The sequence below is a fragment of the Leucoraja erinacea genome, chromosome 28 (genome assembly GCF_028641065.1).
Source record: "Leucoraja erinacea ecotype New England chromosome 28, Leri_hhj_1, whole genome shotgun sequence".
Lineage (NCBI taxonomy): Eukaryota > Metazoa > Chordata > Chondrichthyes > Rajiformes > Rajidae > Leucoraja > Leucoraja erinaceus.
Window position 1 is genome coordinate 10,450,481 of NC_073404.1, and position 24,713 is coordinate 10,475,193.

Below are 24,713 nucleotides of genomic sequence, written 5' to 3' on the forward strand. Positions count from 1 at the left end.
TTTGCAAATTTCTTTGTTCCTAGGAATTTGAGTTACTGAACTGGGGCATAATGCAATCAGTCAATATGCTCTACTGTACACCTGTAGAAGTTAAGAGAGTATTTGAGAGATTCATACCGAATCTCTTCCATGTTCTCAGGAAGTAGTAACATTGATGGGCTTTCTTTATAATGTATGAACTATTAAAAGTAATGTGTGTGAATTTGTGAGTGTGTGTGTTTGTGTGATGGTAGCTACGCCAAAACGGTACACGGTAGCGCTAATATTTTTATAAACTGCAAACCCTTCTACTCTCCGAGTGAATTTAACTCCTTTATTTTCACTGGTGTTTACATCCCCCCCCCCATGCCTGCGTACGTGAGGCGCAAACGCAACTCGCTGACCAGGTAATGAGGATAGAGAGTGACTTCCATGGTCATTGTTTTGGGGGACTTTAACAAAGCTAATCTCAGCCGTGACCTTCCAAAGTACAGACTTCAGGTTACTGCCTCACCAGAGGGGAGAGAACACTGGACCACTGTTCCACGTCGATCAAGAACGCATATCGGTCTGTTCCCCGGGCGGTTCTGAGTCTCTCTGATCATTGTCTAGCTCACCTTATTCCGACCTACAGGCTGAAACTAAAATCTGCTAAGCCTGTGGTCAGAACAACGAAAAGGTGAACAAGCGAGGGCATTGAGAACCTACAATCCTGCTTTGACTGCACGGATTGGAATGTGTTCAGGGAAACAAGCACAGGCCTCGATGAGTATACAGACACTGTATCATCATATGTCAGCTTTTGTGAGGACAGTTGCATTCCAACTAGGACCCGGATCTGGTTTACTGCAGAACTCAGACAGCTCCGACAGTCCAAAGAGGAAGCCTACAGGAGTTGGGATGCAGACCTCTACAGGCAGGCAAAGTACAAGCTGAGAAGAGAGCTGCCAAGGAAAGGTACTCTGAGAAGTTGAGGAGCAAGGAAGAGGCGGAGATAGTAGGCTGTGGGAGAGCTGGGAATGGGAGGGCAAGGAGGGAGAAAGCAACGACTACCTGAAATTGGAGAAGCCAATGTTCATACCGCTGGTAGTTCAGTTATCCAGTGGGGATCGTTTAGGGGACCAGGAGATGGGCTTCCTGGGCTGATGGAACACAAAGTAAAAAGTAGAATAAAATGGAATTTTGGATTAGGACAGAATGGGAGGAAGAAGAAATTATACACCAGGAAGGGAGGGAAGCAACAGACGAGGTGAACTCAGTCGCCCTGACAACATCTGAGCTCTTAGTGCTTGCTTTTGCGTTAGGATTGTTGGAGTCACTGGCAAAATTTACAAAAACTAATTTGTGGTTGATAAGTAGTTAGGGGCCATATCAGGTCAGGATGAACTTGCACGAATCAGCAGTTTTGGCAGATGAGAGCAGAATCCAACATCTACTTTATGGTCCATCCAGATCTGACGATGAACAGCCTAAGTTTGCATCCCTTGAATTTAATGGAGCTGAAAGGAGGGTTCTACTCTGGGAGCGATGTGAAGGAGTTAAATATATTTAATCGGGACTGTATTTGCAACTACCTACACTTAATATTCAATGATTTTGTCATCATCGGTGTCACTTGCTATTGGCAGGATGTTGCCATTGATCAGAAACAAAACTGATTACGTTTTTAATCTTATCGCAATAAGGCTGGGCACTTTGTCGTGTGTGACTTGCATCGTTCTGCCCCAAAGCATTCCACCACCAATTGGTTCAAATTAAGAACACAAATTAATAAATCAGCATCACTTGCTTCAATAATTTCAATAACAAGTTTAATACCATCCAGGACAAATCATTTTGATTGGAGCCTCGCTCCCACCAATTAGTCTTTTGTAGCCTAGAGGTGAAATTAAAGAAGAAGCTGAAGTCTTTCTTTATATTTTCCCAAATATACACTGAAATACTTGCTCACAAAACAAGACTATGTATATGAGTTTGTTTTTGTGATCAGAGAAATCGGTAAATTATGATTTAGGCAAATCATTTGAAAATGTAAGTAAGATAAAGTATTTTATGCAGCAAGATTCTCATATTGATTTATGGCACTGGAGAAGTAGGAAATCTTATAGAACGGTTGGGAATTACTAAAATAAACCAACAAGAAATGTTGGAAATGCTCAGTAGGTCTGTGAGAAGAGAAATATAATTAATATTTCAGGTTAAAGGCCATTTGTCAGACGTGGCAATTACTGTTGTGTTTAACTTTAACGGCATATAAATCCAATCGGGTTCACTGACCAATGATTCCACATGAATCTGAGGCATACAAAATCGTTGTGGTTACTAACAAAAGTGTCTGAGAGATGATATGTGATTTTATTTCTTGTACATTGGTTCTTCTTACCAATTATGCTAGATCCTTGGTTAATTATAATTTTAATATATTAGATGATAGATCAAGAAATAAAGCTAGTTTTTACATTATCTGGCAGCAGAAAATTTCTTGAAATATATTTGAAACTTTACAGGAAAGAGGAATGGTGTTGGGAAGAATACAGTTTTGTACTCTGAAGTTATGTAAGATCTGAAAATCATAAAACCTTTTTTTTAATGATGCCAGTGTAACAATATTCTGAACTTCTAGATAGAACAAAAGCTGATAGAGATCTGTTTTCGCATTATTGGAAGAAATCATGTTCAAATACTTGTGGTGGAAAAGAGCCTCTGCACATATGGCAATGATCAATGACAATTATTGCTGAATTGGTTTTGGAAACCTCTTAAATTTTGGAGATGAACTTGAATTAGAACTATTCCTGGCCGATTACAAAATGTTAAATATGTACGGGTTTAGCTTTTCTTGGCATTGATGACAAGCAATAATGAATACATTACTGGCCTAACCATTTGTACATTAAGCCCTTGGGAAAGGGAGTTTATTTGCATCATTTGACTCCTTTGGTTTGGAAAATTTCAAAAGACGTATGACAGCTTTTAACACAACTTTTATTTTTATTTCAACAAGGAAATAAATTAGTATATTCCCATTAATCAATGGGAATAGCAAGTGGTTTGGACAGGAACTTTTTGGGATCGATCATGTAATTGAATGCTAGCTTGAATTGAAGTGGGGTTATGGATGGTCTGGCCTCTTGCCATTTGGGAAAATTAATTTGTCAATGAGACATCCTGACCACTACAAGTTTCGATTTCACAACTGCAAAATTTTAGTCGGATTAATAAAATAATTAAATCCCATTTGTTTGTTTTAAATGACAGCTATATTGGTTCACTTTTTAACTAGTATGTGGTAGCAAGTTTGGAGCTTGCACTCTGTGCTGCCAAAATATGGAAGTCCTGAACTTAGCATCTGGATGAATTGTCTCAGTTTTTGTACTGCTAGATTCCACGTGGGGTATAGTCGCAGGGCTACAGTGCCCTCCATAATGTTTGGGACAAAGCCCCATCATTTATTTATTTGCCTCTGTGCTCCACAATTTGAGATTTGTAATAGGAAAAATCACATGTGGTTAAAGTGCACATTGTCAGATTTTAATAAAGGCCATTTTATATATTTTGGTTTCACTGTGTAGAAATTACAGCAGTATTTATACATAGACCTCTGTTTCAGGGCACCACCATGTCATGTAAATGAAAGTAGTCTTGTTTAGTATTTTGTTGCATATCCTTTGCATTCAATGACTGCTTGAAGTCTGCGATTCATGGACATCACCAGTTGCTGGGTGTCTTCTCTGGTGATGCTCTGTCAGGCCTGTCTTGTAGCTATCTTTAGCTTATGCTTGTTTTGGGGGCTAGTACCCTTCAGTTTTCTCTTCAGCATATAAAAGGCATGCTCAATTGGGTTCAGATCGGGCGATTGACATGTCCACTCAAGAATTGACCAATTTTAAGCTTTGAAAACCCCCTTTTTGCTTTAGCGGTATGTTTGGGATCATTGCCTTGCTGTAGAATGAACCGGCGGCCAATTAGTTTTGAGGCATGTGTTTGAACTTGGGCAGATAGGATGTGTCTATAAACTTCAGATTTCATCAGCAGTTGTATCATCAATGAAAATAAGTGAGCCAGTACCTTCTGCAGCCATACATGCCCAGGCCATAAACTCCCACCACCATGTTTCACGGATGAGGTGCTACGCTTTGGATCTTGGGCAGTTCCTTCTCGCCTCTATACTTTGCTCTTGCCAGCACTGATATAAGTTAATCTTGTTCTCATCTGTCCACAAGTACTTTTTCCAGAGCTGTGATTGCTTATTGAAGTACTTCTTGGAAAATTGTAACTCGGCCATCCCATTTTTGCGGCCAACCAATGGTTTGCATCTTGCATTTCTGTATTTCTGTTCATGAAGTCTTCTGCGGACGGTGGTCATTGACAAATTCACACCTGACTCCTGAATAGTGTTTCTGATCTGTAGGACAGATGTTTGGGGATTTTTCTTTATTATAAAGATTATTCTTCTGTCATCAGCTGTGGAGGTCTTCCTTGGCCTGCCAGTCCCTTTGCTCACTAATTATTGTGGAGTAAGTTATTTTTTATAACAGGTTTAAAAATATATATTTTAATAGTTTTAAATGTTCCAGTCAGACATGCATTTGAAGCTTTTATAGCTGGAAAATGCAGGTTGGGGTTCTGCAGCTTGTCAAAGCATAAATGATTTTTGAAAGTAAGGATTTAGTGCATCAAAGAAATTGTGCTGCTGGTCAGGCCACATTGAACTGGTAAGATTGTGTCTTCTCAAACATGCCGTGGAAGTGAGGGCATGGATTCATTTATTGTGTGTCTATACTTACAAGATCTAGATTGTTGTTTCTACCAAAGATTAAAAAGAATGTCCCAAATGTTTTGCTGTAAATTGTGCTGTAAGGTGGACTTTCTAATTTTGAACTGATAAATGATATGCTTCCAGTAACATGTACTTCCATCAAATTACTGTTCATCTATGTATATACAAAAAAATGGTGTAACATAATAAGGCCGTTATGTGACCTTGGCATGTGTGGAGTCAGATTTCCCTTGTTACTCATTTATTTTGAGTCATCTGAGAGGGCATCTTTGGACATGACAAGCATCAGTGTATTTATACCATGCCTATAAATGTTGTAAAATATCTTTAAAAGATCAGACTCCAGAAATATTTTGACATAAAGTCTTCAAGGAAATTTCTGTTGGTAGACACAAAATGCTGGAGTAACTCAGCGGGACAGGCATCATCTCTGGAGAGAAGGAATGGGTGACGTTTCGGGTCGAGACCATTCTGACATGAAGAAGGGTCCCGACTCGAAACGTCACCCATTCCTTCTCTCCAGAGATGCTGCCTGTCCCGCTGAGTTACTCCAGCATTTTATGTCTACCTTTGATTTAAACCAGCATCTGCACTTCTTCCCTGCACATAGGAAATTTCTGTTAATCTTTGTGAGGTTTTTGGAGCATTTATAAAAAGAGGAAAGGGGCAGAGATTTTTGAAGCTACTGTTTGTGCCTAGCTTCTTGGCTGATAGTGGTGGAATACTTTAAATTCAGGGATCGCAATTGAAGGAGTTCTTATACCTTTGGTTTGCAGATAAGTCGTGATGCATGAATGTTGTGGGTTCCAGGGTGAGCATTGGGATTTTTTGTACATATGTGATTGGTGCATGTGAAAGGACGGCTCGCAAATGTAATGGTACAGCAGGGGAGAAGATCGAAGTCTTGTGGTACCAAATGCATGGTTTGTCGTCCAGCAGCATGAGCTGAGTGGAACTTGGCAATCTTGTGCATGTGATTCATATTTTCCCACATTTCCTGCATATCTGTGCTTATTCAAAATACCACTATCATGTCTGCCCCCGGTGGCACATTCCATGCACCCACCACTCTATTTTTTTTTAAATTTGGTTTGCATGTCTCCTTCAATCTTTGCTCCTCATCTTAAAACTAAACCCTCTACCCTTTGACAAAAAGCTTCTGACTGTCTATGCCCTGTCAATGCCTCTCATAATTACAGTGCATTCAGAAAGTATTCAGACCCCTTCACTTTTTCCACATTTTGTTTCGTTACAGCCTTATTTTAAAATGGATTGAATTTATTTTTATTATCATCAATCGACACACAATACCCCAGAATGAAGAAGTGAAAACAGGTGTTTAGAAATTTTTGCAAAGTAATTGAAAAGAAATAACTGAAATATCATATTTACATAAGTATTCAGACCCTTTACTCAGTACTTTGTTGAGGTACCTTTGGCAGCGATTACAGCCTCAAGTCTTCTTGAGTATGACGATACAAGCTTGGCACACCTGTATTTGGGTAATTTCTCCCATTCTTCTCTGCAGATCCTCTCAAGCTCTGTCAGGTTGGATGGGGAGCGTCGAAGCACAACTATTTTCAGGTCCCTCCAGAGATGTTCGATCGGGTTCAAGTCCGGGCTCTAGCTGGGACACTCAAAGACATTCACAGACTTGTCACGAAGCCACTCCTGCTTTGTCTTGGCTGTGTGCTTAGAGTCGTTGTCCTGTTGGAAGGTGAACCGCCGCCCCAGTCTGAAGTCCAGTACGCTCTGGAGCAGGTTTTCATCAAGGATCTCTCTGTACTTTGCTCTGTTCATTTTCCCTAGATCCTGACTAGTCTCCCAGTTCCTGCTGCTGAGAAACATCCCCTCAGCATAATGCTGCCACAACATGCTTCACCGTAGGTATGGTATTGACCAGGTGTTGAGCGATGCCTGGTTTCCTCCAGATATCATGCTTGGCATTCAAGCCAAAGAGTTCAATCTTGGTTTCATCAGATCAGAGAATCTTGTTTCTCATGGTCTGAGAGTCCTTTAGGTACCTTTTGGCAAACTCCAAGCAGGCTGTCATGTGCCTTTTACTGAGGAGTGGTTTCCATCTGGCCAATCTACCATAAAAGCCTGATTGGTGGAGTGCTGCAGATATAGTTGTCCTTCTGGAAGGTTCTCCCACCTCCACAGAGGAACTCTGGAGCCCTGTCAGAGGGACCATCGGTTTCTTGGTCATCTCCCTGACCAAGGCCCTTCTCTCCCGATTGCTCAGTTTGGCCGGGCGGCCAGCTCTATGAAGAGTCCTGGTAGTTCCAAAGGTCTTCCATTTAAGAATGACGGAGGCCACTGTGCTCTTCCGGACCTGCAATGCTGCAGAAATTGTTTTATACCCTTCCCCAGGTCTGTGCGCCGGAGGTCTACGGACAATTCTTTCGTCTTCATGGCTTGGTTTTTGCTCTGACATGCACTGTCAACCGTGGGACCTTATATTGACAGGTGTGTGCCTTTCCGAATCATGTCCAATCAATTTAATTTACCACTGGTAGACTCCAGTCAAGTTGTAGAAACATCTCAAGGATAATCAATGGAAACAGGATGAACCGAAGCTCAATTTTGAGTGTCATAGCAAAGGGTCTGAATACTTATGTAAATGTGATATTTCAGCTATTACTTTGCAAAAATTTCTAAACACCTGTTTTCACTTCTTCATTCTGGGGTATTGTGTGTCGATTGATGATAATAAAAATAAATTTAATCCATTTGAAAATAAGGCTGTAACGTAACAAAATGTGGAAAAAGTCAAGAGGTCTGAATACTTTCTGAATGCACTGTATAAGTACTTCTATCAGGTCTCCCCTCAGACCGTGACACGTCTGATAAAAACGATCCAAATTTAATCAACCTCTCCTTGTATCTAATACCCTTTAATCCAGGCAGCATTCTGGTAAGGATGTTGTTGTACTGATGTCATTTTATTAACCAAAAAGCTATTGTTGTACAAGTGCAATTTTATGACTTTGGCCAAGTACTTTTTAAGTTAGAATTAACAAGCTTTTGCTTATGCACTACCTGAACATTCTATGATTATAGGTAAGATTGTTCACATTTTAAAAGTACGTAATGCTTTGATTTAGACTTGGAAAATGACTTTTCCTCTCTTGGGAATTCGCATCTCCCAGGTTATCAATTGATTTTTTATCTGAAGATGTAATACTATTTACAACCTGAATCAGGTTTACAACCTGAATTCTGGAGCTCATTCATTCACAGTAGTAGAAAGTAGCTCACATGTATTGTGAGTTATATTGTGGTCTGGGTGGTAATGGAGGTTAAGCTCCTGTTGGTGAATGAGTATATCAGATAGGTTTGGTTATGAAGGATTTTAGAGCAGGAAAAATATACACGTACTAATGACACTAAAGATTATAACTGTTTAGCTATTTTGTTTTGATCATGCCGCCAGAATATATTACTGAAACAAATAAGAACAGACAATGCATAATTCAGTGAAACAACCTATTGGCATTGTACCAGCTTGTACTGGTGAAACATGTTTGCATGTTATTCCACAAGAGCTGAATAGCAAGACATCTTGTTTCTGTGGTCCACCATTTCCACCCTGGTGTCCATAATCTGAAGACTGTTTGCAATTCAAAACTGAGTAATGTATTGAATTCACTGGGGGTATAACAGGTCAATTCATCATATTCCCCTGTTAGTAATTTACAAATTGCTTTTATTAAAGCGGTGATTGAAAAACTGAATTTTTAACACTCTTTGCTCACACCTCCCTCTTGACCTATTGAGATTGAGGAAAATGAATGTGCTTCTGGTTTTCAGGAAGAACTGCTGTGGTCTAAAGTGCTAATTTTATCTCCCTGAGGCCTCTTCTGGGACATGTTATTCTGAGGGACTATCATGTGACCAAGCTACGAAAGTCTCTTGAGTTTATCCGGCACTTTAACAGATCTAATTTCAAACCATCTGCAACACAAGCTAAATGTCATCCTTTCTTGTGCAATTACAAAGGGATTGCATAATCAGCATTTGAACATGCAGATTGCACACTCAAAAGTCCAACGCCGTCAAGATTTAATAAAATATTTGCCTATGAGCTATTGGAATTTAAGAACAGGTGCATTTCCACTGCTATTGTTGCCCGAACCAACTCAAAAAATTGTTAGAATGCCTTAGTGGTATTAAAATTGCAAAGTAAAATTGACCCAGACTTAAACAAGTGGCGATCATTTAATTTTAAAAGTAGGGCTCAGCTGCTTCTTTCAGACCACTTGTCCCTCTCTTGGTGAGTGTAGTAGATTAGTGGATAAAGGCACAAGCTGAAGGATCATTCAGTTAGGTAAGCATAAATCCAGCTTCATTTACAACTGACTGTCATAAATTTGTTTGAATCATTTGGAATACTGCATAAAGTTTGGATGCTCTGGTTTAAGATGTCTGTTGTAAATAAGACTTCCAACACCAATTTATACTGCATTCTGACTACAGGCACGAGCCATGCTTGAGGGACTCAGCCAGCTGCCCTGTCCTTGTATATCTGTGCAATAGTATAGTGTACAAATTGCCTGGGTAATTTTACGAATGTTCCTGTTAAATCCTGTTTTTAACAGCACCATTCACTTCACTAGAAGTTGCAAATACTGTGCCCTCCATAATGTTTCGGACAAAGACCCATCATTTATTTATTTGCCTCTGTACTCCACAATTTAAGAATGGTAATAGAAAAAATCACGTGGTTAAAGTGCACATTGTCAGATTTTAATAAAGGCCAATTTTATACATTTTGGTTTCACCATGTAGAAATTTCAGTCGTGTTTATATCCAGATCCCCATTTCAGGGCACCATAATGTTTGGGACACATGGCTTCACGGGTGTTTGTAATTGCTCAGGTGTGTTTAATTGCCTCCTTAATGCAGATGTAAGAGAGCTCTCAGCACCTAGTCTTTGCTCCAGTCTTTCCTTTGGAAACGTTTATTGCTGTTTATCAACGTGAGGACCAAAGTTGTGCCAATGAAAGTCAAAGAAGCAATTATGAGACTGAGAAACAAGAATAAAACTGTTAGAGACATCAGCCAAACGTTATGCTTACCAAAATCAACTGTTTGGAACATCATTAAGAAGAAAGAGAGCACTGGTGAGCTTACTAATCGCAAAGGGACTTAGACCTCCACAGCTGATGACAGAAGAATTCTCTCTATAATAAAGAAAAATCCCCAAACACCTGTCCAACAGATCAGAAACACTCTTCAGGATTCAGGTGTGGATTTGTCAATGACCACTGTCCGCAGAAGACTTCATGAACAGAAATACCGAGGCTACACTGCAAGATGCAAACCACTGGTTAGCCGCAAAAATAGGATGGCCGGGTTACAGTTTGCCAATAAGTACTTAAAAGAGTACTGGAAAAAGGTCTTGTGGACAGATGAGATGAAGATTAACTTGTCTCAGAGTGATGGCAAGAGCAAAGTATGGAGGTGAGAAGGAACTGCCCATGATCCAAAGCATACCACCTCATCTGTGAAACACGGTGGTGAGGGTGTTATGGCCTGGACATTTATGGCTTCTGAAGGTACTGGCTCACTTATTTTCATTGATGATACAACTGCTGATGGTAGTAGCATAATGAATTATGAAGTGTATAGACACATCCTATCTGCTCAAGTTCAAACAAATGCTTCAAAGCTCATAGGTCGGCGGTTCCTTCTACAGCAAAACAATGATCCCAAACATACTACTAAAGCAACAAAGGAGTTTTTCAAAGCTAAAAAATGGTCAAATCTTGAGTGGGCAAGTCAATCACCCGATCTGAACCCAATTGAACATGCCTTTTATATGCTGAAGAGAAAACTGAAGGGGACTAGCCCCCAAAAGAAGCATAAGCTAAAGATGGCTGCAATATGGGCCTGGCAGAACATCACCAGAGAAGACACCCAGCAACTGGTGATGTCCATGAATCACAGACTTCAAGCAGTCATTGAATGCAAAAGATTTACAACAAAATACTAAACATGACTACTTTCATTTACATGACATTGCTGTGTCCCAAACATTATGGTGCCCTGAAATAGAGGGACTATGTATAAACACTGACTGCTTTCATTCTGTATGACCATGTTCAAAAATGACTGCACTTTCATAAAGTACTGATTTAGCCATGATTAGACCATTATGTCCAGCTGTGATCACCATTTTTCGGGAATAATCTGAAGATCCTTGACGGGTGGTGCAGGGGAAACTCATCAGAATATTGGAGGTGCGAGGGATTTTAGGCACCAGGTTAAGTTGGTTGTTTTAGAGTCATACAGTGTGGAAACATGCCCTTCGGCCCAACTTGCTCACACCGGCTAACATGTCCCAGCTACATTAGTCCCATCTGCCTTTTGTTTGGTCCATATCCCTCCAAACCTAGCCGTGTACCTGTCTAATTGCTTCTTAAGCGTTAGGATAGTCCCAGCTTCAACTACCCCTCTGGCAGCTTGATCCATACACCCACCACCCTTTGTGTGAAAAAGTTACCCCTTAGATTCCTTAGTTTAGTTTAGAGATATAGCGCGGAAACAGGCCCTTCGGCCCACCGAGTCCGCACCGACCGGCGCTCGCCCCTACACAAACTAGGGGCAATTTACAATTATACCAAGCTAATTAACCTACAAACCTGCATGTCTTTGGAGTGTGGGAGGAAACCGGAGATCTCAGAGAAAACCTACGCGGTTACGGGGAGAACGTACAAACTCCGTACAGACAGCACCGACAGTCGGGTTTGAACCCGGGTCTCTGGCACTGAACCGCCGCACCACTGTGCTGCCCATGCTATTAAATCTTTTCTCCTTCACCTTAAACCTATGTCCTCTGGTCCTCGATTCATCTACTCTGGGCAAGAGACTCTGTGCATCTACCCGATCTATTCCTCTCATGATTTTATACACCTTTATAAGATCACCCCTTTTCTTTGATTCTATTTCCCCCCGAATTCCATCCACATAACACGGCAAGTTCTGTGTTCTTTCTGTGCGTTGATAAATTGAATAATTAGAACTGTGTGGTGTTTTAAACTAAATAGTTTGGGCATTATTCAGAGGAGCTGAAATTTAGAGATTTGAAGGACGAGGAACATACAGGATAGTGAAATGCAAATGATAACCGGGACACGAAGCAATAGAGCATACAAACATAAGAATGCACCTGCAATATATATTCTGTGTAAGAATATGTCTTGCAAAAGACAGATTAAAGCATCTTCATCTGAATGCAAGTCGCACTAACAGTAAGACAAATGAATAAATGTTTCAACAAGAAATGTCGTGGTGAGAGGCAAAAGTTATCAGATTTGGAATCCAGAGACCAGAGTTCAAAATTGCTGGGTTATTGTAGGAATCTTATCTGATTCACTAACACCATTCAAGAGAGGAAATCTGCTATTCTTCCCTCGTTGGGTCCACATGTGAATCTGTAACTCCACCCCCAAGTGATTGATTCTTAAATCCCTTGATAGTATTTGCAAAACATGAAAAGAGATTTACAGGAGGTCACAGTAAATCTTCAGAAATGTTTTCATGGCCACAATTTAAGAACAATGTTGCATCCTCATTAGTTCAGGAATCCCTGTGGTTAATCTAAATGGAAAAAGAATGTTGGGGAAGGCGATTGGTACCCGAAGTCGCCAAAATGGGAATGTCCAAGCCCAGCAACCTGCCTACCTCTGCTGGACTCTTCAGGCACTTTAGAAACCACTGAACAGAAACATCGACCTTCCACAGATGCTGCCTGACTCGCTGAGTTCTTCTAGCACTTTGTGTTTTGGGCTAGAGTGAAGCAAGTCACCATTGACCCATTTAACATTCAATAAAGCACTTTTTAAGTGTAGTCAAATTCCAATGTTTGTTTTAAAATCCATTGCCGTATACATTTTGCCTGAAACCACAATAAACCTGCATAATTTAAATATCTAAAGCTGGTTATATAAATATTATTGGCAAACTGCGCTAATGATCATTGTAGCCCTACTTCTAGACTGTAACTTTATTATCTTGTTCAAGAAGGAACTGCAGACGCTGGAAAATCGAAGGTAGACAAAAGTGCTGGAGAAACTCAGCGGGTGCGTCTGTGGAGCGGAGGTAATAGGCAACCTTTTGGGCTGAAACCCTTCTTCAGATTGAAGAAGGGTTTCGGCCCGAAACATTGCCTATTTTCTTCGCTCCATAGATGCTGCTGCACCCGCTGAGTTTCTCCAGCACTTTTGTCTACTTTATTATCTTGAACAGTTTAAAAGATTATTTTGGGAATACTATTTTACTCAGTTGATGTTTCCTTTATCATTATAAAGTGAATGGATTTTGTAAATTAATTTTGTTCGTAATTTATTTGTGTGCGGAATTTCAGCAGATTAGTTGTTAGACATTGGCTTTTGATATCCTATGTGCAGTAAACTGTATTTTAGATGTGCACAATAGCGGGTTGCATTGTTGCATATGAGGAAGTGACTCTTACACTGTACATAATGCAAACTCTTTACAGTAATTGAGCAATTGCACTACTTAATGCCATTCAATTTACAAATAGTTAATAGTCATGCTGAACTTAAAAAGTTGATATTTTCAATCCTGGTCAATAAACAAGAATTTCCAGTAAAGTACATTTGTCAGGAGAAAAAAATGCTTTATGTTTATGCAAGACTTTCCCAGGTTACGGCAGGGTTCTGTACATGTGAACTGTTCATAACCCATCAGGTAGGCATCAACTTTTCATCAAAATCCGTAGGCTTTCAATTAGATCACATTGCTCTTCTAAATTGTTTTTTAAACATGAGTAGAGTCCTAATCCACCAGGTCTTTTTTCACAAGTTTTAGGAGCAGAATTAGGCCATTTGGCCCATTGAGTCAACTCTACCATTCAATCATGGCTGACCTATCATTCTCTATCAACCCCTTTCTCGTGCATTCTCCTTGTAACCTTTGACACCCTTACTAATCAAGAACCTGTCAATCTCTGCTTTAAAAATACCCGAAGACTTGGCCTGCACAGCCACCTGTGGCAATGAATTCCACAGATTCACACCCTCTGGCTAAATAAATTCTTCCTCCTCTCCTTTCTAAAGGTATGCCCTTTTATTCTGAGGCTGTGCCCTCTGGTTCTAAACTCTCCCACTAGTGGAAACATCCTCTCCACATCCACTCTATTCAGGCCTTTCATTTTGTGGTAAGTTTCAACAAGATCCTCCTTCATCCTTCTAAACTCCAGTGAGTAAAAACCCAATCATCACCGGGATCATCCTTATAAACCTCCACTGGACCTCTCCAATGCCAGTGCATCCCTCGTCGGATATGGGGCCCAAAACTGCTCGCGATACTCCAAATGTGGTCTGACCAGTGCCTTATAAAGCCTCAGCACTACATTCCTGCTTTTATATTCTAGTCTTCTCAAAGTGACTGCTAACATTGCATTTGCCTTCCTTACTACCGATTCAACTTGCAAATTAACCTTTTGGTAAGCCTGCACCAGTGCTCCCAAATCCCTTTGCACCTCTGATTTTTGAATCCTCCCCTCATTTAGAAAATAGTTTATGCCTTTACTCCTACTACCAAAGAGAATGGCTGCACACCTCGCCACACTGTATTTCATCTGCCATTTCTTTGCCCACTCTCCCAACCTGTCCAAGATCTTCTGCAGACTCTCTGCTTCCTCTACACTTTCTTAGACAATGCTGCCCTCCCCGCCCCTATTCCAAAAATTGATTAGTGAGGCTTCTCTGCAGACCTGCTATTACAAGTATATTCCTCCTTGCGTAGCAAAACTGGACCTGTACAGAGTGTTCCAGATATGATCTCATCAGATCTTTATATACTTTCAGCAATATATACCGACTGTTGTACTCAAACTGTTTTGCATTAAATGCTAATATGCCATTTCCACCCCAATTGCTTGAGATTTTTGCACGTTAATATTCAGTAATTCACATCCAAAAAACCTAGGTCTCACTGAAGACCAATATTTTAAATTTCTTGTCATATAAAAAAATACTCTGCCTTTCTACTTTTTCTACTATCTGTTTTATACACTTCAGCATTTGTGAAGATAAGTCACAGTCTCGCATTACTGTTCTGGATTTATTAAAATGGCATGCACTGTTCAGTTAGTTTTCTGCAGCAATGCCAATGTGTTCCACATTGTTTTATGTTGAAGACGTTGTCTTTTATAAAAAAAAAACTATTACCACATGCTACCATTTACCTGAAATCTTTTCTGCGTATTTAAAAATGTGATTACTATACGTGATTTTTTTCCCCCATGGACTGCGTCAGCAGATTAGTGGAACTTGTTTGTAGTTAATTTTATATTGATAATATGTTCTGACAGACTATGCTGTTAAATTGCGAGGGACTTGATGAACAGTAAGAGCTAGAAACCCTTCTGTGTGTTGTCTGTCGCCTTTTTGTCTGTCTGATTTTTATCTGGACTAATGGCATCATAGCAGCTAGCTATGTGCTTGCAGATAAAATATGATTCCAGACACTGATTGTGTTGTTCTATTTCTTATATTCGGATAGAATATTAGTCTCATTTATGTTTAAATGTATCCAATTACTGATTGGGGCGTGGAGAAGGTGTTGGAATAGACCTCCCACCTCTTCTGTAAAACATTAAAAGCCATTAACAGCCTCCCCATCCATTATCTGCAATTAATATATTTTGAGGGGTCAAGTGTTAAAATCATGTACATTTGAACAAGCTTTCTATTTAGTTACATTTGACATTCCAATACTTTGAGTAATTTTGATTATATGATTTTGGTTGCCATTAGTTTAATGAGCTTTATCTAATAGCAAAAATATGTTTAAAATTTAATTTGTGTTATAATTTTTTACTTTAATCATGAAACATATTTCTGATTTGATAACCACAATTGGCAGCACTGAAGTGTAATTTGTCTTAAATTTATTTATTAGGAAGTAAGGATTCTACACTTGCTGCAATTATCTGAACAATAATAGCAATCATAAATCTCTAACTCTCAATACTGTAACGGAATTTAATGATGTTCCAAGGTTTTCCTCTAATGGTATACTAAATAAAATATGTCTCAGAGTTATGTAATGAGTACAGGATTGCTGGCCATACTTTTCGGCTTCTAGCCAGCAGCAGCCCCTGCAGTTGTGAGGAGCTGTTAATGAGTGCTACCTGTGTTCTGCTGATTCTCTGTTTTCAGCATTCAGTTGCCATCTGGCTAGGGTGTTTTTTAAAAGGAAAAAAAAGCCTAACCAGATTACGTTATATTTTCTCATTGTGGACTTGCTGTGGTGCCTGGAGGCTATCTCGAAAATGCCAGCGAAGCAGTAGCACTAATGTTTTAACCATCCTGACTATTTGCCTGTTCATTATCGAGGCTTAAAATCCCAACTGGTAAATTTTTTAAGAGCATTCACACATTGGTCACTGTTTGTGAGTTGTGCCCCTTTGCTTTCAAGAGTAGAGTAAAACAAGTTAACTAATCTCCTAACTCCTGGACACAAGAGTCAGCGCCCACCTTCTGCCACTGGACCCTCGACCCACTAACCACAATCAGTGAGGATAGGTGACAACACCTCGACTACAATAATTCTCAACACTAGTGACCAGCAAGGATGCATCTCAGTCCCCCAATCGTATGCCCTATACACTGATGATTGTATGACCAAATTCAGCTCTAACTCCATCTATAGGTCTGCAGATGACACCACTGTGCTGGGCTGGATCACGAACAATGACATGACAGAGCACAGAAAGAAAGATCATGAACTTAGTAACATGGTGTCAGTACAACTTCACCCTCATTGTCAACAAAAGGAAAGAGCTAGTTATCGACTTCCGAGCTAGATAGCATGAAAATAGCCCTTGAGCCCAACTTGCCCAATACGACCAAGGTACCCAATCATGCTACTCCCACCTGCCTAAGTTTGGTCAATGTCTCCCTAAAACTTTCCTATCCATTTACCTGTTCAAATGTCTTCAAATGTTGTTACAGTACCTGCCTCAACTACCTCCTCTGGCAGCTCATTCTATATACTGTATGAAAAAGTCTTTCCTCAGTTTCCTATTAAATTTTTACCCTCTGACCTTAAATCTGTATCTTCTGTGTCTTGATTCTCCTACTCTGGATAAAAGACAAAAATGCAGAAAGCATATGGAATACATGCCCCAACAGCATTAACGATGCCTAAGTGGAAATGGTTAAGAGATTTAAGTTCCTTGGCATCAATATTACCAATGATCTATCATGGACCAACCATATTAAGGCAACAGCCAAGAAGGCACACCGATGCCTCTATTTCCTCAGGAGACTGAGGAAATTCGGCATGTCACCAATGACTTACAAATTTCTTCAGGCTTACCATAGAAAGCATACTGTCGGGTAGGATCACAGCTTGTTTGCATCACAGCTCTGCTCAAGACTGCAAGATATTGCAGAGAGTTGTGAATGTAGCCCAGTCCATCACACAAACCAGATTCACCACCATGTAGGCTTTAAGCTGCTTCCGGAAAGTAGCCAACATAATCAAAGACCTTTCCCACCTCGATCATTTCTCCTTCTCCCCACTCCTGTCAGGCACAAGATACAGAAGCTTGAAAGCTTGCACCACCAGATGGAGGAACATCATCTTCCCATCTGTTATCAGGCGTCTGAACCGTCCTTCCATAAGCTACAGTCCCGATTCCTCTACCTCATTGTGAACATTGGACTTTGCCTCTGAAACTATTGCGCTATAATGCTGAGAACCATATTCTCCTTTCCGTTTATTTACCTGTGCACTACCTATGTTTTTGAGTTTGGCTTCAATATATTTATGTATAGTACTATCTGATTTAATTGGATAGCGTGCAAAACAAAGCTTTTCACTGGACCTTAGTATATGTGACAATAAGAAAGCAAAGCTTAAAACTGACGGTCCTATTTTACCAAAAGTCTCTTATTAAAAAGCACAAGGAGGGAACAATGATGAATCTCACCTTGATCAATACCTGAAATTTGCACAGGCAATATTTAGAGGCCCGGAGCTGCAGACAGGAGGTGAGTAACAATGGGTCACTTTCTATAATAAATCGTGTTTAAATGTTATGTAGAAATCTGAATATAGGTGAGACTTATTATTTTTGGTTACTATATTTTATATTGTTGAACATACCATTAGTTCAGAGTTAACTGTTGTCTTTATTTCCCTTTTCTAGTGAGCACTTGTCCTGTTCCTTCCTGTTTTTCTTGCATGGGGATAGTAAAGTCTGTACCAGTGTTGAAATAAACCAGCACCAACCAGTATACCGTCTGAGTGAAGAGCATGTTACTGCTGCCCAAGGATCCTCCAGCCCCATCCAAGGTAGGAAAAGCATACTTCTACCAGAATTTGAAGGAATGATTCTTGTATATTTGGGGATAATAGAAAAGAAACAATACATGGCTGGGTTAAATGTTACTGAATGTAGATGCAGTCATTGACTGCCAAACGATGTAGGCAAGGAAATTGCAGTCTTTCTAATCTCACTTGGAGCTCTACAGACGTTCTGCTTCTTCCTGATGTGAATGACCTTGATTTGAAAGCACCTTTGTGTAGTCTTCGTAGTGATGGGCTCCATGAACAAGTAGTAAAGAAATTAATCTTAAGGTTGTCAGCGAAGAAAATTTGTATAAAAGAAAATGTGTATAAAAAACCCCCCATTTCTTTTAAGTGAATAAAATGTTAACTTGTGTCTTTGGTTGCTCTCATGGTCCTGTATTATGATGTACTTGAATATTTAACCACTATTCCACAAAAAATGTTTTTTGTTTGAGCTATTTGTTGATAGATATCATTCTAAATATGCATGAAAATATCATTAAAAGAATGCAGGAGAGATTTTTCCAAACAATTTACACTCTTAATTGGCATAAAGTTGTCAATCTGACTACCAGAGTACTGAAATATAAATTTCCCTATTCATTTTGCAAAATATCCTGTGCTTTATTTGATTGATTGGGAAATGCAGTGTGGAAACAGACCCTTCGACCCGCTGAGTCCACATCGGACATAGAGTACCTTTTTACACTAGTTCTATGTTATTCTACTTATTCACTCCCTACACATTGGGGGAAATTTACCTAGAGGTTACCTAGAGGCCAATTAACCTACAAACCCGCATGACTTTGGATGCGGGAGGAAACCCACCCACCTGGCGGAAACCCACTCAGTCACAGGGAGAAAGTGCAAACTCCACATTGAGAGCACCCAAGGTCAGGATCCAACCAACGTCTCTGGTGTTGTATGGCAGCAGCTCTACCAGAAGAAACGATTTAAAAACAACTTTTTTTAATGATCTTTTGGTCTTTTACACTAATGTAATTCTGTTAATTTTGATTCATATTCCTCCCCTCTTGCTGAGCACATGAATAATCTACATCTAAGCCCACGCAAATGTAGCTCTTTAGAAGCTAGTAGGATGTGTGAGATGGTGTTGCAACAGGTTTCAATTTTCTTAATTCTTCCACTATTGCATCATTTACCTCCTCAAGAAGTGCGGTGTATTTACACTTCAGGCATCAAGTATCTCAGATTGGGTGTGTCAAAATACTCATATTCATGTAGATTATTTGTAAGTATTTACACGCTCAGCTGTGGGGAAGCAGACGACCATTTAGCTGTTTGGGTCCATGCAGACTCCCAGGGGAGCAATTCCTTTACAGTGTAAATCTAACTACATTTTACTCTATATTGTGCCTTTATGTAAACTTTTGTTGCACTCGTAATTTATTTATTGTTCAAGTTCAGCATCTTGTTGCTGTTTAGTTTTGACTCTTGGTTCCAGCCAGAGGTAAATTATGTTGCAATCCGTTACGGATTTAGACTGATTTTTGAGATGGCCTCAACATGTTCCACAGAAATTACCTTTATTTAATGATGGATATTTACAATCCGTTGGTTGGGTGTTAATCATAGCTAACTTGTATTTATCAACTTGTATTTTCAATCTTCCAGTGATCCTCAGCCCCTTTGGATTAAATGGTACACTGACAGGTCAGTCATTCAAGCTGTCTGATCCTCCCACTCTTAAACTGATAGAAGAATGGAAGCAATTCTATCCAATCAAGACAGGTTCAAAGGAAGCTACGGATGACAAACAGAAGGAGCTAGATTGGGATGATGACTCAATAGCAGCTGTAGAAGTCATTGTCGGTAAGTGGAAATGAAAATATTGAGGCAGTTTTAAGATTTTAATTCAACTCTTTGTAAATTTGATTGTAGAAACAAATTGTTGGTAAAATAAAATGGCGATGAGTTAAGATGTAAATGCAAACATTAAAAAAACGATAACTGCATAATAACTGGAAAACAAAAAAATGCAAATGCTGGAGTGTGAAATATAAATAGAAAATGTTTGAGATTTGCAAGTCATGAGCTAATAAAAGGGTGAACAAGCCATGAACTAATAAAAGGGTCATCAATCTAAAATGTTAACTCTTTTTCCCTTACCACAGATGCTGCCCAACCTGCTACGTTTTTTAATGTAATTTAAGTTTCTATTTCTCTTGCTAGTGAATATCTTTTAAAGTTGTGTAACTTATACCAATGATTCACACCAGTGTAATATCAGGCAAAACCTAACAATTCATCGGTTAACACAAAAAGCTGGAGTAACTCAGCGGGACAGGCAGCATCTCTGGAGAGAAGGAATGGGTGACGTTTCGGGTCGAAACCCTTCTCCAGATGTCTCTCTTTGAAAAATCTGTCTTTCTTTATCTTGATTTTGCGGCTATTAAACGAAGTATAGATGGAAGAAGTTAGTTGACAGCAGAGACTATTGATTTTTGTTCTATGGTGTATATGACAATAAACTTAATTTTTATTGTTTTATCTGCTTTTAAAGTTATTAGGAAGTGCATCTTATTAGAAATTAATTGTCTGATATTGATATGTATTGTAATTATTTTGTTTAAATGGTTTGAGCTATGCTGTTGACTCATCTTTAATTTATTCCATATGTCCTTGTCTGCTGAGCCTGCTAAAGATGAGATATTTACTCCTCTTCCTGCCTGCATATAGTTTGGCTTATCATCCCAGTTTGTTTGCATAAGGCATTCAATACTTCTAATTGAAGGTGACATGAAAAACTTTTTTTGGTGATTGGTTTGTCAATATTGCAAGAATAAGTGGCCTATAGAGGTGTTGAAAGCCTAAGTTTATTTCCTTGAAATTCACTTGTGCATTATACACTGCATAAGGCAATAAAAAGATTTAATGAAAGAGAAGTTGGATGTAAGAAAACATTTGACTACATAGTAAATTTTCATTTATCCAGTGACTGATGCCAATGGAGGACATTGTGTAATTATTAAATCGACTGTTTAACGTGCATTCAGTTTGATTTTATCTGTTATATCCATCAGAAATCAGCGGGGCATGTAGTTAAATGCCTCTAAGAGCCAAAACCATAGGTCGTGACTACATCCTGGCTATAATATTGTAGATCTATACTTCACAAGTAGGCTTGCCAGACTCGATGTATGGAGGATATCTGAGGAGACTACGACTAGAGGGCTCAATTTTAGAATAAAGAATAGTCCTTTAAGAATGAGATGAGAATTTTATTTTTTCATGCAGAAGGAGGTGAACATTTGGAATTTCTAATCCAGAGGGCGCGTTCTTTTGAAAAAGAGATTGATGGGCAGAGAAGGAATCGAGAAAAGGCTGCTGCTGAGGTTAAGAATGATGGAGCAGGCTCAAAGAGTGCTGGCTAGCTACTGTTTTTCCACACAGGAGGTTGCTGAACTGGGTTTGAACAAATAGTATTAAGCAATATATCAGTTTGCAATGAGAGCTGATTAACAGACAGAAAACAAAGAGAGAGAATGAGTGGAATGCTAACTCTGGTTAGCAGCATGTCTCTAATGGAGTACCAAGAGATCAACTCTTAGCAGTCCATATCAACACATATATTGATGTATTTTTAGATAGTGGAGTCAACATATATGGGCTGGTGCAAGAAAATGGTGTTGAGGTCGTCGAGCCATGATATTGAGGATTGGTTGAGTAAGCTGGATGCGTCAAATGGCCTTCTCTATCTCCTAATTTTTAATGTTTATATATATTTAATCTGAAGAAGGGCCTCGACTCGAAAAATCACCCATTCCTTCTCTCCAGAGATGCTGCTTGCTGAGTTGCTCCAGCATTTTGTGTCTAACTTGAATTTACAATAAATGATTTATCATCTGACATCCTAAAGCCATTGCATCATGTATATGACACCTGTTGGGAGAGGTGGCGAAACCTTCGACTTGCCCAAGTTAGCCAAGCTGAATAATGCACTGAAGATCCACGACAATGTAAGCTGATTTAGGCTAAGAGTCCAAACCTGGCTGTCCTGTGTCTTGCCTGCTAGGTTTGCTGTAGCAACCTTTAAAACCCATGATATTTAATTTGGAGAATTTGAAAGCTGAACTAATTCATTGGAACTACCTATCGAACAGCACTGTGGGAGTAACTTTACATTAGATTGCTGCACTTCAGCCTTGAAGAATAATAAGGAATCCACAATAAGTGCTTATTCTTCCATGGATGCTCATGTGCCATGAATTAATTAAAAACAGACTACACTTTTTGTTAACGTGCATTCTATTCTATTTACAGCTGGTGTGCGGATGGTGTATCCAGCTTGCTTTGTCCTGGTGCCTCAGCCTGATGTTGCGCCAACTGTTCTGAGCAACTCCACTGGATCTTCGCATTGCACAGCTGCATTTCCAAGTGCCCACCAAGTGCCTGCCCCAATGAGGGATCCTGGTATTTCCTCTGTGACTTTGACTCCACCCACATCACCTGAAGAGACTGAAACAGGTAATTAGGAGAGATTTATTGATTATATATTACCATTGTTAGAAATAGAAATCAATTAATTGCATAAATGTATTCTAAAAGACATCCTGAGCTGAATTAAGGTTGTTTTTTTCTGCCCTTTAATGTTGCTTCAGTTTTTGTTTGAAAGATTGATGTACTTTTTTGTGATTTTCTATGACTCTCAAAAGGAAGCAATTTGACAGAAACGTAGAAAATAGGTGCAGGGGTAGGCCATTCGGCCGTTCGAGCCAGCACCATCATTCAATATGATCATGGCTGATATCCAAAAATCAAAATCCAAAATACCCCATTCCTGCTTTCTCCCCATATCCCTTGATTCCATTAGCCCAAAGAGCTATATCTAACTCTCTCTTGAATAAGTCTCTTTATGCCTTTTTGTCTAATTTAGTATTAAACCTCAACTCTCTATCCATAGTTTTACAAAACCCAATAAATACAATGATTACCTTTTTTTAAATTTATCCGTACAATCCCGTTTGAGATACTCATCTTTGTTTCATGGTCTTTTGCCAATTAAATTATATGTATGAATTCTCATTATTGACCTACTTGCTCGAGGAAATAGTTCTTCCCAGTTGCTGTAGTAAAGGCCTTCAACATTTTGAATTCCTCAACCCTTCTCTTTTGGCAGAGTTCACTGCATTGCATGTTATACACCATTTGGGTATTAAAGGGTGACTTGTTAATTTCTATTTTGATTTTATAATAGAGTAAATCAAAACAGATTTTATAAATAAAGCCAAGTATCCTATAAACACTCTTATCAACCTTCTCTTTTGATTAAATGTATACTGTTAGGTCCTTCTCCCTTTGCAACTTTAAAAATGATATTATGTAGATTGATGCTGTTCCATGTTGCTTCTCCCAATATGCATCACTATAGTTAACCACTTTACATTGCACTTGCCATGTTTTGTTTTTGGATGCTGTCCTGTTCATAGTTTACTTTGCCAATTTTTCTGCCAGTTATAAACTTCAAAATTGCACTTGTTATGAACAAGTGCCACTAATCCATGTGATGAGAAAAGCAAATTGCCGCTGATCCCTGAGGTTCCAAGTGCACATTTTCCTTTCCATCAATAAAAAGCATTTCTTCACCACTATTCTCTGGCTCCTATTATTTATTGTCACAATCCTTATAATACCATGGGCTAATGATTTCCAAATGACTGAAAATCAGAAAACTGCAGATGCTGGAAATCTGAATAAGAACTGAAAATGCTGGAAGCATCCTGCAGGAAAAGAGAAAAAGTTAATATTTCATTTCTAAGATGCCTGATATGAACTGGCAAAATGGGGAAAAGAAAACAAGTTGGTTTTAATCATGTGTGTATGTATGTATGTATGTATGTGTGTGCCAGATTCTGCCTTTAATTTGTATTCACCAAAAACACAAACTACTCTTGAGACAGCACTTAACTACATGCTTGTCCTTGGTGTTATTCACATAACATGTATGTTGGTGCAGCATAAGCATTGTTAATGACACATTTTCTCTCCTAGCTGAAATTCAATCCACCCAGAAATGGACAAAACTTACTTCTGTACCAGAAGGATTTAATATTGAGAATTCTGGGCATGGCGGGAAGATCCCAAGAAAATTAGCCAATCAGGTGGTAGAAAATGTGTGGCAGGAGTGTAATCTCAACAGAACCCAGAAAAAGTGAGTACTTCATTAAACCGCTCTCCATCAATTTACAGCCCTATGATTCTTTAATTAAAGCTGCAAACACAGCTTTACCGCATAGCTCACAGTTTTCCTGCAAGGTAAAGTTAGCCTATCCTTGGTTGCCTTCAAGTCTGATGCTCTACATTTTGAATGACAATGTTCTTGCCTGCATATTTCTACACTTTACCTAAATCTAAATTAAAGTCCTACAGCAGTCAAATTCCTTTCATCTTAGAAGCCTGGCAGGATGTACGGCACAGTGGCGCAGCGGTACAGTTGCTGACTTACAGCATCAGAGACTTGGGTTCAATCCTGACAATGGCTGGTGTCTACATAGTTTGTATACTGGTATCCATGTATATAGTAGCTATGCTGGTCGGCGCAGACTTGGTGGGCCCAAGAGCCTGTTTCCATGCTGTGTCTCCAAACTAAACTACTGTT

At 39.3% G+C, this 24,713-nt stretch overlaps 1 protein-coding gene across 2 annotated transcripts in view; it reads left to right on the top strand.

The window, feature by feature from the left end:
* Positions 1-24,713, top strand: part of med13a (mediator complex subunit 13a) — a 156,549-nt gene that overhangs the window by 64,769 nt on the left and 67,067 nt on the right. For both annotated transcript variants that reach the window (XM_055657698.1, XM_055657699.1), the window contains exons 5-8: positions 17,952-18,097; positions 19,730-19,927; positions 22,379-22,582; positions 24,107-24,266. In XM_055657698.1, coding sequence (XP_055513673.1) covers positions 17,952-18,097; positions 19,730-19,927; positions 22,379-22,582; positions 24,107-24,266 — 708 coding nt within the window. The remainder of the gene's footprint in view (positions 1-17,951; positions 18,098-19,729; positions 19,928-22,378; positions 22,583-24,106; positions 24,267-24,713) is intronic.